The following is a 19,245-nucleotide window of genomic DNA, read 5'->3' as shown; positions in this document are numbered from 1 at the left end:
GAGGAGTTCTTTGACTCGCCTCAGAATTGGTCACACTAGAGTGACAAATAACTATCTTCTCAAAGCTGAAAATGAACCTATTTGTTTTAATTGTAATGTTTTTTTATCTGTTCGTCATATTTTAATTGAGTGTCCATGTTTTAATAGTCTTCGCCAGAAATATTTTAATAGCTGTGACTTACCTCTCGACCGTTTAATTGGAAGAGAGGTCAATTGTAATTTATTTTATTGTTTAAAAGAGACTGGCTTTTATTACCTAATGTAATTTGTTTTGAAGACTGTGTCTTGAATTTTAATGTGTGCTTTTAACTTGTTTTTATATGACTTCATCCTTTGAATTTGGTACATTTGTCTACCCTTTTTTATTTATTGAATTTTAATGTCATCAATTGTAATCATCCCATCTCGTGTTTGGCACGCTATAATCATCTTTGGTTTTTGCGCCATAATCTCTCATTCACTCACTCAATATACTCTAACCGGATCATTTATTTGGATAAACAGCAGTGAATTAACACGTTCTAAAATTGAAGCTTCAGGCGAAACAATTAAGAAAACTGTCAGTTTGGTTTGGTTTATATGAATACGGCAAAGCCTCTAGGATTATCTGCAAAAGAGGATGCATGCCTTCGTAGAGAACTTTCTTGTGAAAACTGGCTCGTATACATGCTAAACATGGGAAAAGTCACGAAAACGTTTACGCAGCCAGCCGGCCCGTTCGCGAGATTCGAACAACCAGTGTTCAGCGACTTTACCGCTCAGCCGCTGGTGGGCCAATGGAATTGTCGGAAATGATACAATAAATATGGATCACGTGCACGGCGAGGAATTTTTGCAAAACGTTTTCGTTCAGTTAATTATGAAATTTGAAAAATAAAAGTTGTAAAGAAAAATAGATGCAAGTTTCAGCCATTTTGAAGTAAATAGCATTTCATTTCAGATTCTTGTTCAAATGTATGTCATCTTAAGTATGTCAGACACATCGAAAGAGTATTCTTAACATTGAATATCATCCGGTCTGAAAAAAAAAAGACGCAAAATGACGGAATCAAGTCTAAAAGCTTTACTAAGATGCGAACTAAATTTTATTGAACGTTTCGATAACATTAAAAAAAAAAATAAAATTTTTTAAAGAAAATTCACCCTAGCGATAAATTCTAATTACTTCGTAATAATATTATATGTTCAGTTGAGATATTAAAAATTTCTTTTTATTCATTGTGGGGTTTTAATAAGAACTTTTTTACATAGTCTTTACAATCATAGATACTGTTACGAATTTTGTATTTGCGTAGATAGCTTGTCGGATACCGATTTCAAAACTCAGCCACAAATCGATATTCCTAATACCCAAAACTCAAATAATGTACAAATTATTGACACAACAGTCTTTTTATTCTTTGTAACATTAATAATTGCAACAGTTACACATTAAAACATCTAACTACGAATACAAAGACAATTATCTCATTAAATTCAAAAGGTAAAAATAATCTTTTTAATTTCTAAATTCAAAATTTCAAAGTTACAAACATTAAGCACGTGTGCAGATACTGACCACAATATACGAATATAAATTGAACACTCAGTTTCTACATAGCTAATTTCAGTAGAATTATAATTAAAATTGCTGTATTTCCCCGTGCAATGTAGCGCGAGACAAATTTTAAGATAAAGTTATGTAGGAAAAGTAAAAACACACGGGCATGTGCATTTAGCATTGAAGTAACTGGTTATCTCGATAATTTATATTGAAATTGAATACTCTGTTAGCTGTAACCGTAATTCCACTCTATTTGCTTTCCAACAATCTCGAGAAGCAGAAAATACTAGAAATATCTCGCGACCGTTTGAAATCTATAAAAAGCCACTGAAAGAGCATCTCAACTCAGCTGCTTAGTTACTGTTTTTGCGAGTAGTTTAGTTTTGCGTGAACTAAGATAGATTTAGCTTTCTCTTTAGATAGATTGTATATTAACATGTTTAGTAGTTTGAAGTATAATTACTGATTATTACAGCGTGATATTGTGAACAATTTTTCGAATATCTCTGCGGAAAATTCCAGAACGCACAGAGCAATACTTATCCTAATAGTTTTCATTTTCTGTCGTGATTATTTTATAGAAAATTGCCAGGTTTAGGGAAAAAATGTCCCTGTTTCAGCCAAAAATATTATGGCAAGCCTAGTCATAAATGACAATGATTAATGTGCGAAAGTAAATTGTATCTTCCGTCGAAGATTGTCGAGCATCATCGAATGTTTTGCCACTTGAGCTACTTAAGAAATTATACCTTCCCCATTTGGTGCTAGGTAACTTCTAGAAATGTTATTTCCATAAATGTCAGTGAATAAAATGTGATATATGATAGAAATATGAGGCACAAAATGATTGAAATTATTTTGGGAAAACATAAATGTCAGGTGATTCGGACATTTATATTACTTGCGTTTCCTATTTCAATACGACGAGGCAATACTATTCACAATTACTATTCACAATGACAATACTATTCAATACGGCGAGGGCAGTACCCTCGCCGTGACCACGGGCATCTTGATACGAGCCCAGTGTGCCGACCACTACACCGCGAAGGCATGCTAAGAAGGCGGGGGAATACCTTATACACTCCCCCTTTAAAGGGCGACTGGGGATTAGGGGTGGAGAATCATCATCCACCACCATTTTTAGTTCGGGTGCCACTGTAGATACATTAGGTATTTTTTAAAATCAAGAAAGATGAAAATTGAGCAGTGCCCTTGCTGGGACTCGAACGACGGCCCTTTCGATACGCGCCGAGTGTGCTGACCACTACACCACGAAGGCATGCGAAGAAGGCGCAGGGAAAAATACCTTATAACCTTAATAAATTAATACAAAATTATGTTAAAAATAATAATTAATACAAAATAAATAAAATAAATAGTTAATACAAAATTATGTTAAAAAGAAATAAGAAGACGTTTAAAAGCCTCTTACCTCTGCATCCGTATTTATTTGGATCTTGCAAACCTGTGTACTTATCGAAAATTGGAGTGAAGCCCTCGGCACAAACACATTCATATCCTCCTCCTTCGCGGTCTATGCATTTTGTTGTAAACGGACAAGCGTTAGGTTTATTGCAGTCCTCAATTACTGAAATGATAAAATTATGTGAAAAAAAAAAAAAAAAAAAAAAAACCATAAAAGAAAACCTCAGAGCTCTCAGATTTTACATTAGGGTCCAAAGGGGTGTTTTTTATTAACGATTTGCGTGTTACGTTTATATATTAAATATCATATTGTTCGCCTTTAAGCCATAAAATTAAATTCAACAGCAATATCACAAAATATTTAAAAAACATCAATACAGCTTATCTCTAGAATTTGCAGTACACAGCAGTCTCGCCCCGATAGAGATAAATTTTATTTTTCTCTACAGTGTTGCCATTGCTCGCTTTGAAATCGTTAAGTTTGTTAAACAAAAATTCGCTAAAGCTTGGCAAAATTTTAAATTGATAATAAAACGAATTTGAAATTCAAAATTTGGGCTTCCGCGTGCCCGTGTTCGGTTGGAGGACTAAGTTATTCAAAACTGGATGGCTCTAGATACCTTTGTTTGTTCACAATACGAAAAACCTTCATACATTCATGCAGATTCATCATTATTTAGTTTCTTCAAATATAATACATGGCAATAATATTTGGTGGCAACAGTTTGAAAAGTGAATCGACCCAAAATGGCATTTTGAAATTAATAGCCCTTTTGGGTTAAAAAAAATGAACCTCGCCCATAAAATATCCGTGCTTGAAGATGCACGCGATCTTAGTGAACGCTTTGGAATTGTTTAGCTTGTTAATAAAAAAAAAAAAAAAAAAATAGGAAATAGATATTAAAACAAATTCCGAATTTGGGCTTTCGGACGCCTATATTGAATAGATGACTACGTTATTCAAACTTTGATGTCTCTTGGTACCGTTGATTTTTCGCAATGTAAGAAACATACACACTTGTAGATTCTTCATTATTTAATTTCTTTAAATATAATGCACGGGCTCTAATATTTGTTGGCAACAATTCAAAGAGTGATTCAGACTTTTATAGTGAACCAACGCAAAATGCTAAAACGAAATTAGCGAAATAATTTAATATTAATTAAAATATAGCCTTTCTCAGATAACGCTCCTTTGGGCTGATGATGTTAGTTCCTTTTAATTGAAAGATTTTTTGTTTTATATAAAAGCTCTTCTATACTATAAAGAAAGCTCTGATGCGAAAACAAGGAATTGCTACTCACATAGAAACACATACAGAAAGTTAGAAACAGTTGAAAAGAGCAATATTAAGCATTTTTTTAGTCCAAAGGGGCTTTGTCTCTGAGGGACTATTGTTTTCATTTTGGCTTTTTGTGTCGAAATCTTTAAAAGGCTGTATCACTTTTCAAACTGTTGCCACCTAATATTTTCGCCCCATATTATATTTGAAGAAATTGAATAATGAACAATCTGCATAAATTATGTAGATTTCTCGCACTGTGATAAAACAACGGTACCTAGAGCCATCGAATTTTGAATGACGTAATCCTATTGGGAATATGGGCATGTGGAAGCCCAAATTTGAAATCTGGAATTTGTTTTATTGTCGATTTCATATTTTGTAGAACTTTGGTAAACGAATTTTTGCTTAACAAACTCAAGGATTTCAAACCGAGCAATGGCAACGTTGTATAGAAAAAAACATTTTTATCTCCAGCGTGTGATTCTGTGTGTCGGAAATTCTAAAGATATACTCAATTTAAAATATATTTTGCGATATTGCTCTTGAACTGAATTTATGGTTTAAATGCGAAGAACATGATATTTAATAAATAAATGTAACGCACAAAATATTTGAAAAACGCCCTTTTGGATGAAATTTAAAATCTGAAACCTTTCAGATATTTTTAATATATTTATTGAATTGCAGTATTAAGTATGTGTTTGATATTAGCAAGAAGAAAAACAGTTATTATATTGTAATATCATAAAACGAAACCTAAAAATATTTCTATAACAATTGTATCAATAATATACTAGAAAGATAATAATATACTAGAAGATGCTAGAAAACGCATAGTTCCAGTTTAACAGCAGAGTTATAGATTATGTTATTTAAATTTTCAAAGTGCACAAGCTATATGCTTATGGGGACAGATGCTTTCATGGAGGAATTTCAAAGGGAAATTTGCTGGTATTCATTTCACATAGGAGGAAACCACGAAAACCAATTTGTTTCCCTGTGATCGAACTTCCACAGAATCAATTCCAGTATTCAGCGGCCACTCATAGAGCTAAGGAAGTTGGCTTAAAATAAGGTTTGATAATGATAAGTTTTAATAAGAATCTGATGTGAATACTACATAACTTCGTTGTACTGCCTTGTACATAAATTATACACATTTTTACTGCCCTTTACTTAAACTTCCCCTCATGATTACGGTTACAAAGAAAACATTTTGACATTTTCGCACCAATTTATCAGTACATTGAAAAACCATAAATGGTGTTCGAACGATACATGTATAACGGAAATTACCAACGTAAAGCACTTACAGGGAAGAATAATTTGGTGGCAATATATTTGGTTATTGTAAAGAATCAATCTCAGCACGGGGGAGGAGAGAGAACAAACGTTTTCTGGAATTACAAGTTTTTAACGTGTAAAACGTTTCGAGATAGAGTCTTTTACCGTAATGTTTCGTAACCACACCGATACCCCTCTCTTACTCGACAGATTTTTGGTTCTAGGGTTATTTGATCTAAGAGAATCTATGAGATTTTTCAAATCTACAAGATTTGTCAGAACTGAAAAGATGCCATAAAACATGTTGTTATACAGATTCCTTCTACGATATTACATTCGCCATTTTCTCTGGCCCTGCATGCAATGCATTCTCGTCTGCGAACGTGGGCAGGTCGAAAACTTGTGAACTCAATAATTTTTTTTTCTCTCTCTCTTCTCTTGTATAGTTATTGGATTTTTTCCAATGCTCATCTTTCAAATGTCTCACGCTGCAGTTTCCGTCATCCATGTACCGTTTTAGCGCCATTTGCGGTATTTGAATGCATTGATCGGTTCGCTAAGGGAAAAAGGAATTGGGTATTGCCATTCGAAAATTATGACATTTTTCACTGTAACCGAAACTATGACAGCTGTATTGTTTTAAATCAGCGCATATCTTCAAATAACAATATCTCAAATTTCAATTCGATTGGTTGAGCAGATAGACCACTAGGGGTTCATACATCGGGGATGTTTTTTACGTGACCACCTTGTACATGTGCTTAGTTCTTCCGATTACAATAAAAGGTGGTGGTGGTGTATTTAATTATGGCAAAGCACAAAGGGCTATCTGCCTAAGGGAAGGGATGCCTTCGTGGAGGACTTTCTAAGGGAAACTGGCTCGTATACACGTTACACATGGGGAAAACCACGAAAACGCCCATGCAGCCAGCCCGTTCGCACCGATTACAATAAAAAAGGAGGTGCCTAAGTAGACGCTATAGCAGTCTCATATACAAAATTTCAACGGTCTATGGCCAGTTGTTTTTGAATTATGCTAGATACGTATACACGCATGGGTACATACGTACGTATAGACATGAAGGGAAAAAATCCCATTAAAATCCATTTTAAATCCAGTTCACTATCCATTTCAGAAACAAGGAGTCCTTTATTCTGTCCGCACGTACAGGCTCCACGGAAAAAAAAAAAAAAAAAAAAAAAAAAAAAAAAAAAAATGTCCATTTTGAATCGGGAACCATCAAAATGGGTATTTCTTTTAAAATATGATACCCTAAATTTTTTGCAATTAGAGAACTTCTTTTGACAATAATAACTTCAATTATTAATTATACTCATGTTTAAGTAATATACTATTAAGTAATATACTCATATTTAAGTAATATGAGTATGATGATACTCATATTATTTATAGGAAGTATTGTAATCGCGAAAAGTATACACTCTAATTTCAATTGATAAAATTCTTTCTTTTAACTGTATTTGGTTTTTTATACTTTTCGATATTTTGTTATTTTTAGTAAGGATATTTTGAGGTATTGTGTATTTTTGCCTTTCCATGAAGTGAGAGCTGAATTAATTGAATGAGAAATGTATCTGATGAATTTCGATGACATAAGTTTAAATGAAATGAGCAAAAAGTGCTTATCATTTAATATTCTGTGCAAGGAAGTCATATGGTGTCGACATGAGATCTTTTTATTAATAACCAGAAATTAATTTAATCATACATATTATTAAATGTGTAATGGCAACAAAATTGTAAAAGCGTGCTTTATTGGTTCTTTTTGCTTCGTCTCGGTAGCTTCAAGAATTGACTTGCAACCAGCTGGTTAAGAAATTTTTAGTTTTGAAACCATTCTGAAACATCTTATATTAGGTAATTTATATTTCATTATAGCTTCCATTTAACCACACTATTATTTTTTAATTTTTAGATCACATTAAAAACGGCAGAACGTCTATTACAATAACATACTTACGAACGCAAATTCCATCTTTTTCTTCGTAATATTTGGGGCATAAACATTGCTTGCCATTGGAATAAAAGGTGCAGCTTGCTCCTCTACCGCATTTACATTCTGAAAATAGATTTAATTGATTAGTATAATGCATAAAGGTTTTCAGAAAATGATACTATGCAGTACAACGCGATTATAAAAAAATCCTGATTTAATGAAAATCCGGATTAAAAGGGGAAAATGAAAATACTTGATTGGTACAATTTTAAGTTTATGGAAACATAACTCGCTTTTAACAAGCAAGGCTCGGTTACAGTGAGCAGTAGTTTTGCAATTCGTAAAATTTCTATCGACTTCCAGCTCAACTAATCCTTTCTTGGAAAATTTTCTTTAATATTCCGAATTAACCGAATGTTAGTGATGAGTCATAAATCCTGCGCATACGTGGGGAATGATCAGGATTGAAATTTTACCATTGAATTTCACAAGTGTTTTCCAGCCTATGAAGCAAAGAATCATCAGAAGTTTTAAACCAAACTTTCGTAAGCACTTCTTGATTTTGATGCTTTTCGATAGAAGAGAAAAAATACACTCTTTTGCAAAAATATCGAAGCACCAAGAAGGACTTTTGCGATCGTGACGAAATTTGGTATGCAAAAACATCTTAATCGAACATGCAAATGATCAAAGTTTCAAGGCAAACGGACAGGAATTGCGATCATAGCGCGCAGTTCTAGTGCGCAATTCGCAAAGTATGAAACCAGTAACAAAGGCGGAAAATTTATCTCTTTTCGTTGCAGCCATTGTAATTTCGTAAAAAAGCAACTGAAGATGCCGTTATGACGATATCGAAGACCTTACAGACAACTAAACGACTTCGAACGTGGTCGCATTGCAGGGTTGCGTGAAGCTGGGTGGTCATACCGAGCAAAAAGCCGCCACCTGCAGCGTACAGACACTGCTGTGCAAAGATGTTGGCAGCAATGGTTGCTACAAGGAACTTGCCGACGAAATGAAGGCTCTGGAAGGCCAAGGATCACAAATGCGAGCCAAGCTAAGCTGATTTTTCGCCAGGCCCGAACCGCCACAACGGTATCATTGTCGACTATTCAACGCACTACAGCCACGGCTATATCTCCCGTGGTACCGCCATCTCACGGCGCTTGTCTGAGTCTGAGGTAGGGTTACGCTAACAGACGCCATTAAGAAGTTTGTCTTTGAACCCACATCATCGGCGGAGTCGTCTGGAATGGTGTCGCAGCCGATCACCGTGGCTGCCATCAGACTGGCACCGTATAGTGTTCAGCGATGAGTCCCGCTTCAATCTTGAAGCAGATGACCACCGTGTTCGTGTCTGGAGAAGACGAAGCCAGCGGTCCTAATCAGCCTTTGTTTTACAAAAGCATACAGCCATAACCCCTGGTGTGGAGCACTATTTCTTGTGACAGCAAATCATCTTTAGTCATCCTCCGTACATCTTTAACAGCTCAAGGATATGTTGATACCATCCTGCGGCCAGTTGCATTACCCTTCACGGGGCCATTTTCCAATAAGATAATGCCAGCCCACGTAATAGCAAATAAAAAATAAACTAACAATCTCCCCAACAATTTGTTAGTTAATAAGCAAACGTCCCCAGCCCCTCCGCCCCCAAAACAAAGAAAGAGAGAGAGAGAAAAGGAGAAAAACAGAAAATGAAACACAGATGTGTATCCACCTTTCTGTTGTCAATGAACTTACCGATGACATGCGGAGAAACAAAGAATACAGTCTCTCAGTTGTCCTAGAGTCTTGGTGTGCCCGGTCTGCGCACACCTAAGGTTCGCCGTTCGATTTTAGGAAACATTTGAAGATAAAAATTTAAAACTAATATAGAATAAGGAGATTAGCATACAGCCAAAAAAATACCATAGAAATTACTTTTCAAACAATTCCTTTTATACCCTAAAAAAGATCTGGAAGATTTCTTTGAAATTTCTTTAAAAAACTAAACATGGCTAAAATATATGGACTGTTTTGTGTTGAGCTACCATCTACTATAAAGAAAGAAAGTTCAGAGTAACCTATAGTAATCTTTAAATCCTTTTTCATTCGATTTTTCTGTGCGTACAGAAGGAAATTTTTAGGTGGGCCCAGACCGAGCACATCGTGCCGCAAAGGGTTAAGAGACGGAACCTCTACGATGATATTATTTTGCAAATTGCCAGGGCTATCGTCTGCGCACATGGCACTGTTTGAATAGGCCTTTACGATACATAACAAACAGCGATAACAAAAACAAAATACTTTATTTACAGGAAGTGGAAAACCTTTTAACACATTTAGCATGGTGATTTAATGCTGTCGAACATATGTCCTCAAACTTCTTTATCAGTCTGCGAAATGTTATTTCATTTCAGACACTTTCATGTCCAGCGTTCACGTCCATGGAGCTTTATCGTAGTCTGTGCATAATACTCTCTATTCTGGTAATACATTTTTAGAACCTGAAGTCGCTATTCCTTTGTGTAGCTGTCTATAATGAAGTGGTTGTAATGAACTAGTGCAATGAACTGATAGTGATACAACGCCATTACCAGGTCGTACCGAACTGGACATTATTAAATTAGAACATATGTAAAACTGCACGTATTTTCCATTTTCTAAGAATAAAATATAACCTTTCGTGCATATTAAATCCAGGGCTCTTTTGGGAACACTATTTTTAGTTACATACATTTCATTCTTCTGTTCGTAGTACTGTTGTCGTTGTTGTTGTCTTGTACGTGTATTTTACGTAAGAACGATTGCCAGAGCCTCAAGGAGGTTGGACGTCCATTTCTACCTCAGGTTTGAGGAAGAGCACCCGTGGCAGGATCTTCCGAGGCTCTCCCACAAAAAGTCTATGTAAAGAAGAAAATGCTTCATAGACGTAATGTAAACCAATTTGTCTTCTACGCCGCTAGGAAGAAGAGGGACAATTCGCCAAGGGATTTGGCGACGAAACCTGTTGGCGAGAATTTCCCCCTTTGTGATGTACCTGGCCGAGATTTTCCATCTTCGCCACGTGTACAGGAAATTGAGGAAGACGGGTTAAGGTGAATCGTTCTTTGACTTTTCGCGATAATTTAAGCTCGAATTTTCGTGCTTATTTGCTTTACTAGTTGAACTTAGTTGAACCATATCGCAGTTTGATGTCTGATCTTATATCTGTCAATATGTAGGAAAAAAAAGGGAGTCACACAGCTTTAAACTCTTGATAAACGTCACCGTCGAACCTGTTCGAACTTCGACATCAGCTTCGAGCTTTGGCGCTTTTTGGCGACAGATATTTCACGCATGCGCAGTTGTGTCCCTTTTCATTCGTAGGGAGCCACTCCTGCTGCTGTGAAGCTTTCCTTCTTAACAATACATATTGTTTGGCTCTCCCACCCCTCTGCCTTGCCACCAAACCACATCAGAGGATTTTTGGCTCGCAGTATATTTAGAGTGCCCACAAGCCTCAAAAACACTATACATTTAGAAACATTCATGAATTCGTCATTCGAACACGGGCCTTTCGGTTTCACAGCAGGCTCTCCTGACCACCATACCGTCTGGACGGCGTCTGTAGTATCATGGCTTCTGAACTTGATGCTCGACTTTATTACAAAATATATTGGTAAATTTTTAGTCGTACGGGAGTCAAACATTTTATGGCTTATTTGTTATAATGAGTGCAATACTTAACATAAAGTATGACGAACATAAAGTATGGACGATTAGAGGAACGTAAAAATAGTCAGATAATTTGATTTTTTTCAAATTGAAATTTTTAAACATAAAAATGCCAAAACATTAATCTTTGTATCATTTAAAGGTACTCTTCTGTTATCGGGACCGGATTCAGAACTTTATGTGTGTATGGATGTACGTGTTCATGTATGCGTTTGTACATGTGTACTTATGTATATGTGTGTGTGCACACATACGCATATACTGATATATATACAAGTACTCAAGTGCATGCATACATTACATTTCTGAATCTGGTCCCAATAATAGAAGATTACTCATTTAAAGCATTTTTGTAATTGGAAGTATATGTCTACCACCGACGATTGCGAAACTAAAGTCCATATGCCTTTTATTTTTGGCAACTTTTGGACGCATGCTGTATAACATATGTTGTCTTACCTTGACAGTATCCATCCTTTTGGCCATATCCTGGAAGGCAGTCACAAACTGGTGATCCGAAACTATTGAAACTGCATCTTCCGTTCCGTCCACAATAGCAATCTGGAAGAATAACAGATGAACGGGCTAAGAAAAACTTGAAACTTTGAAATACGAAGATTGAAATTTCCGTTAAAAGCAGGACAGTTAACGCATGTTTATGCTTGTGCAAACAAAATGTGTGCGTATATTATACACAATTGTTTTGAAATATTCGGTCATCAAAGGAGAATAAATCTACTCTTCTCAGCTTGGAGTGTGAACATTTTGCCATGGGTAGCTGCAATTATTCCAGTCCTGGTCCAGTTCCAAAGAACACGCTGCAAAAAAAAGAGACAGTTCTGTACATTCCATTCCACTGGCCATACAATTTCATCATTCGGGAATAGTTTTTATGTCTCGAAAGTGCGACTTGCCACTTAGCTCTGCTCTAATATAGGTATTTTGACAAAAAATGGAACTGTTTCTCAAATGGCATACCTATTTTTTCCATATTTCCATTCTACGATTCAAATTATGCCTGAATATTATAAATTTGACAGAAACTTACTGAGAAATTAAAATATTTATCTTGGCGCACTTTTTTAAGCTAGCGCCGAGAAAAATTCTCTTGGCAAAATTCTTAGTTTATGGTAACCTTTCATTGCGCACGAGGGGAAGAAAAGGCGCATCGTTCATTCTTTCAAATAATTTTAATAAAGTGCTTAAACCATATCTGATGTTATCATGGCTTATGAGAAATATGCCAAATTTCAGAACATGTAATATATAAATAAGTATATATCTTGGGAAATTTTGAATAAAAATTCTAATTTTTGGTTGGCAAAACAAAAAATGCATATCCTTCAAGAGGATAGTAAAAATATTGTAGGTTATAATTCAAATATTTTTTCCAAAAATAAAACAAAACTTACTAAAAAGCACAAATTTTAAAAACAAATCAGAAAATACATGCGAATTGTGTTTGGATTGAACTTAAATTTTGAATTGTGAAAGAAGGAACCATGTAAGTGTAATTAAAAAAATGAGATATTAATAAATATACACTAAATTCCATTAACACTAAGGAGCTAAAATTTTGAGAGCTGTGGTTTGAAAAAAAAAATGCGATTTTTGCAAAAAAAAAAAAAAAAAAAAAAATCTGAAATGTTTCAGATTTTAAATTACGTCCAAAGGGGCGTTTTTTAACATTTTGTGTGTTACCTTTCTTTATTAAATATCATGTTCCTCGCACTTAAACCATAAGATCCAGTGCAACAGCAATATCGCAAAATAGTTTTAAAACGAGCATATCTTTAGAATTTCCGATACAGAGACTCACGCGCTGGAGATAAAAATGTTTTTTCTGCACAACGTTGCCATTGCTCGCTTTGAAATCCTCGAGTTTGTTAATAAAAAATTCGTCAAAGTTTTAAAAAATAGGAAATCGATCATAAAACAAATTTCAAATTTCAAATTTGGTCTTCCACATCCTCATATTCGTTGGAGGATTACGTTATTCAAAATTCGATGACTCTATGTACCGTTGTTTTATCACAATACGAGAAATATACATACATTTATGCAGATTTTTCATTATTTAATTTCTTCAAATATAATGCAGGACTCTAACATTTTGTGGCAACAGTTTGAAAAGTGAACCGACATTTATGAGTCCGACGCAAAATGCCAAAACGAAACTAATAGTCCTTCCGGATTCAAATCCCTTTGGACTTAAAAAAAAAAAAAAAAAAAAAAAAAAAAAAAAAAAAAAAAAAAACCCTCTCTATCGTTTCAGAAAAAGTCTGATTATGAGTGTCAAAAGACTTATGCTATAACAATAATATATGTAAAAAAAAGCTAAAATGTAGTCTGAGCTCGAATTAGCACTCGAACGTCAAGGTTTCGGTTTTATCCGTTTTGTGCACGCTCTGTGAGTTTTTCACTAAACTTATCGCGCAGCTTTTGGTCTCGTTCATTCGCTGTCCCAACACTATTGTAAGATCAGGTTGGAATTATAATATTCCTCATTTCTGCCTCTCAGAGTGGAATGCGACCTTATGTTCTACGGGTAATTATTGCTCATCTGAAGAAGTACTATCACCCCTCTTAATATGTAAAAACAATTTAGAATCACTCCGTATATCCCACTGTGTCAAATGTCATATATCATTGAATGTCTTATGCAGTATTATGCTGCATATGTATGTCACTTAAAGCCCTAAGTATGGCAAAGTACTTATCTGCCATGGCCCTTGTTTGGCATATTTTTTACATGATATTCAATAAATATGTTGGGTCACGGCGACTGGTTGGGGAATTCGTGTGGTCCTCACCCTTCCTTTCCCCATACCACCTTGGGGTGCTCTAGATAAGGGGGGCACGGTGCTATACCAATTAATCGCCGTAGTAGAGGGGTGGTGCTCTCGTCTTCTGTCACTAAACTATTCACTGTATAAAATTGCCGACTGCTCTAATCATTCCATTATATGATTCGTAATAGTCAAAAACATGCCTAAAATATACATATTCTATATTATATAGTTAACATACATATGGAACAAATTACGAAAGGACCTTGCAACGAAAAATTTTCAAATTTGGAAGAAGTCAAAGAATTAATTGAGAATTCACGAACGAAGAATAAGATGATCCCACAACCCTAGCCGACGCTGAAACCAGTGATTATGAAGATGATATAGCACTTTTAACTTAAATGAATTGTTAGAAAAGGGGCAGGACCTGCTTCATTTAGCAGTGAAGATTGATCCGTATGAAGATGAAACAGGACACAAGTGTATGGGATTGCTATAACATGTAGTTGTGCACCTCCCTTATTGATTGCGATCGGCCTCACCGAAAGTATGTAAGTATATGTATATATGTATATTCACTCTATTAACCGAGCTCGGTGAGCTCACTTTCTTTATTCTTATATGTTGGTAAATAGTGCATTTTTCGCTTTAAAATTGATTGAATTATGTTGTTGTAAGATTCCAGAGACAATTTTTTCCTTTCCTTGTAGGAAAATTAAGAAGGTTTCCTATAATATAGAAGTTTATTTATTGCGTATAGAATTATATGTTCTTCTTAACATGCTCCTTTATTCATAAATTGGTAATTAAGTATTATCTCGTTGAACGGCCAAATAGTGCGATTAAACGCCCAACATGGATGACCACTTCCCTTAAAATTCCGCAGTAACGGCTGGAAACTGGCGCCCCTTACCGCGATTTCCCCCAACGGTCCACGGTATAATACGAAAGTACCCAGAGATTTTCTATCAATTTTATAAATTTGTCATACAAATAAACGAAGTATTTCCGCGTACATATTAAAAGGTTTTTATCTTAATATAATTAATTTATCTTATTTTTATACCTGAGAATGTTTTATCATGTAGCTCACTATCTAACACCCAGCAGCTGCTGAGCGGTAAAATCGCTGAACATCGGTAGGTCGGTCTGCGGTTCAAACCCCCACTTCAAATCCTGGCTGTATGCGCGTTTCCGGATAATCTCATGCTTAACGTGTATGCGAAGGAGTTTTCCTTAGAAAGACCTCCACGAAGGCATCTCTCCCAATATGCAGAGAGCCCTCGAGAGTGTTGCTATAGTTAAATAAACCAAACCATTATCTAACACTCAGCTTCTAAGCAGATAAATTTCAGCCACAGTGCTAGCCTGAAGATAGATTTATACTGGTATTTTTTTCCATTTACAGGAAAAAACATACTTCTATGTTGTAAGCATTAGTTAATTTCGATTACCTGTGTTAGATAAATCTTTCATTGGAAAAGATTTATTTGAATTATCATGTCGCCTTGAAATCTAACTTATCTTGTGATATACAAAATGCTCGGCGGTTGTCATAAATTAATTTATTTCAAAAGGAAAGAGAAATGTACCGTAAAACATGTTTACTTACATTTGCATTTTCCGTAATACTCCACATAATCTATGTTGCAAAAACACATTTTCTGAGTTCCATTATAAGAGCAGAATCCAGCTCTTCCACAGTCACATTCTGCAATACATTAAAAAAAAAAAAAAAAAATCAGGGAATTCTGATTGTATTTAATTTTTATTATGACAATGAATATTGATATAAATAAAAATAAATTTTGTATTTAAAAACATGTTCATCATCTTCGATATCATCGACATCGAAGACTATCCTCAAAAGAGACACAAGATGCTACAGTTCAGTTCATGGAGTGCACCTTTGAAAAATATACACGTGCATCTTTTTCAAAGTACTTTGCTTGCACATCTATGCACTAATAAAAATAGCATTGCCAGTCCTGTACGTATACGTGGGACATTTTTTTCCGAAATGCTATTAAGTTTCCAAATCATATTATTTTAGATATTATTTTGACTTCTCTATACGAAGTAAAAGAGGTATTGTAATTCACGAAAAAATTCGTGTTTCAATGAAAATATCCATTTTGACCGCTCTCGAATCCAATTAAACAATGTTTTTGCGTGACATCTGTACGTAAGGACAGAATAAAGAACTTCCCCCCCCCCTTAAACGGAATGTAAAATGGATTTACAATGGACTCAGAAGAGATATGTTTCGTGATGTTTGTACGTATGTATATATCTCTCATAACTCAAAATCCAGTAGCCTCAGAACATCGAGCCCACCAGCGGCCGAGCGGTAAAGTCGCTGAACACTGGTAGTTCGGTCCGAGGTTCGAATCCCGCGAACGGGTAGGCTGCATGGGTGTTTTCGTTGTTTTCCCCATCTGTAACGTGTATGCGAGCCAGTTTCCCTTAGAAAGTCCTCCACGAAGACATCCCTCCCCTTAGGCAGATAGCCATCGAGGCTTTACCGTAATTGAATAACCTAACCTAACCTCAGAACATTGAAATTTTATGTATGAGATTGCTATAACATGTAGTTGTGCACCTCCCTTTTTCATTGCGATTGACCTCACCAAAAGTATGTAAATATATGTATATACGTGTATTCACTCTATTAACTGGGCTCGGTGAGCTCACTTTCTTTATTCTTATATGTTGGTAAATGGTGAATTTTTCGCTTTAAAAGTGATTGAATTATATTGTTCTAAGTTTCTGGTTAAGGTTTTTACGCATTTAATTAATCTGAATGTTATAGTTGTAGAATTTTCAACAATTTAAAAGTTGTTTAAGTGGTACCAAGCCTAACGAAGCTGCCATTTTTTTTACATTTGACACTTGTAGTAGAATAGTCACTTTATACACTAATGTCAGTGCTTTTTGACTAATGGGACCGAAATTTAACTTTCAATTTTGTGCACCGAAAATTTTACCTTCCTGCCCGTTGGACGAATTGTTTATCTTGTCGTAGAAATTCAAATTTTGGTTATAAAAAGGATTTTTTTAGTAGTTTTTAACTGTAATTTGTATTTAAGATATTTCTGCATTTTACTCTTTTTTAATTGAAGACTTTATGCATTTTTGCCTTACCTCGAAGTAAGAATTGAATTGGTGTAATGAGAAGTATATCTCTAATGAAAGTCGATTAAATAAATTTTAATGAAGTGCAGCAAAAAATATATATTATTTAATAGACCATATTACAAGGCAGTCATGTGGTGCCCATATCAGATTTTTTATTCTTGCTCAAAGGAAGTAAATATTTTGATGCACTGTTAATGACAACAACTTCAGTCAGAGTTAAAAAATTGTTTTATATAAAAGTTAACTAAACATTTCATTTAGATTCTAAAATTATAATTCTTCCATTCGTCACTGAAATATATATATATATATTTTAATTAAATCTATTTGAGATTTCTAGATACAACTGAAATATACTTTACAGCGCATGGATATATTTTATGCTAAATTTTAATAAAATAACATATTACAATAAATTCAACCATAACATCATAATATAAAAGTATTTGAATACAGAATTTTTTAAAAATTAACTTTAGCTCTGCATTTTTTAATACATTTGCAAAATAGCACCTATCCATTTAGATGTTTTAAAGTACAAGGTAAGTAAAAGCAGTAGTTAGGTTACAGTCCTTGATATTTAAGTTATTGCTTTTGAAGTACAACTGCAAATGGCAGTAGTAGGTTACAGTCCTTGATATTTAAGTTATTGCCTTTGAAGTACAACTGCAAATGTCAGTAGTAGGTTATAGTCCTTGATATTTAAGTTATTGCCTTTGAAGTACAACGGCAAATGTCAGTAGTAGGTTACAGTCCTTGATATTTAAGTTATTGCCTTTGAAGTACAACGGCAAATGTCAGTAGTAGGTTACAGTCCTTGATATTTAAGTTATTGCCTTTGAAGTACAACTGCAAATGTCAGTAGTAGGTTACAGTCCTTGATATTTAAGTTATTGCCTTTGAAGTACAACGGCAAATGTCAGTAGTAGGTTACAGTCCTTGATATTTAAGTTATTGCCTTTGAAGTACAACTGCAAATGTCAGTAGTAGGTTACAGTCCTTGATATTTAAGTTATTGCCTTTGAAGTACAACGGCAAATGTCAGTAGTAGGTTACAGTCCTTGATATTTAAGTTACTGCTTTTGAAAGCTTTTGTCGTTGTGTAATTTGTCTGACAGTAACATGAAAATTAGTCGAAGAATTTTATCAAGGTAAGGGGTGCAGAATTCCGCCTGTCCTTGACATGGGGTTTGGGAATATTGGAAGTGACAGTGTGATTTTATCCAACTCCACCCAGTTTTGAAGATGGATATCCCGGGAGGCATATAAGCATTCTGTACCGCACCACACGCATAGGGAAAAATCCGTACTTGTGACCTGACTTACTTTCAGATGATGTCATATTCTCTTGGCGGAATGACGTTTAGGCGGGGTTTCTTATGATTTTGTTTTGTTGAATAACGCGCATCAGTGACACGGAAGCGTTAAAACTATCGTTTGTTTCCTTTGAAACGAAAAAATTTAGCTGCAGCGTTCTGCAGATGGATTCCTGTTGAAACTTCTGTCTCTGACAAATACTATTTTTATGCAAAGGTACAAAACATGTTACACATTAAAAAATGGGCAATATTCATAAAGTAATATTGTTCAATTTAAAATACGTACGTCTATTTCTCTGTTCCAAATCTAGGTTAGTCTAACTTCAAACTGTAGTTAAAAAATAAATTTTACTTTTTAAGACATTATAAATATTGTGAATTTATTGTACTTGTGTAACTTTACTGTGTACTTGTGTAACGTTAGCTCCCAACGTCGTTTTTGATATTTCCGAAAACTGATTTGTCTCATACTTTCGCAGACTGCATCAGCAGACAATAAATATATAATGAAGAGGAAATAATTAATTAATAATCACCACACCTATAATATGAAGGGTTTTTAATTAAGAATACATTTATTAAAAAGTCTCTGCATTTAATATTAATACACATTTACGGATTTAGCACAAGAAGAAATAATACTTTTCCTCTCTGGGGGGGGGAACACTATTTTTTATATCAAATTCACCACACTACAGTGTTGTAAGAAGTAAAATCTCATAGCAACAGAAATACAACGCACGTAATAATCTTTTCGGTACTGTTACCAAAATATAAACAAACGGTATGGTGGTATAT

General features: G+C 34.8%; 1 protein-coding gene across 1 annotated transcript in view; it reads right to left on the bottom strand.

The window, feature by feature from the left end:
* LOC118184215 (uncharacterized) overlaps positions 1-19,245 on the bottom strand; it is a 76,737-nt gene that overhangs the window by 12,449 nt on the left and 45,043 nt on the right. Inside the window, exons 9-12 of the mRNA XM_035353851.2 lie at positions 15,603-15,701; positions 11,658-11,759; positions 7,524-7,622; positions 2,979-3,134 (exon numbers count right to left, since the gene is read on the bottom strand). Coding sequence (XP_035209742.1) covers positions 2,979-3,134; positions 7,524-7,622; positions 11,658-11,759; positions 15,603-15,701 — 456 coding nt within the window. The remainder of the gene's footprint in view (positions 1-2,978; positions 3,135-7,523; positions 7,623-11,657; positions 11,760-15,602; positions 15,702-19,245) is intronic.

Source organism: Stegodyphus dumicola, chromosome 11, assembly GCF_044657685.1.
Source record: "Stegodyphus dumicola isolate Sdum_Otavi_A_Nest chromosome 11, ASM4465768v1".
NCBI classification, from domain to species: Eukaryota; Metazoa; Arthropoda; class Arachnida; order Araneae; family Eresidae; genus Stegodyphus; species Stegodyphus dumicola.
Note: the sequence above shows the minus strand (reverse complement) of the source record. Positions and strands in the feature narration are given on the sequence as shown.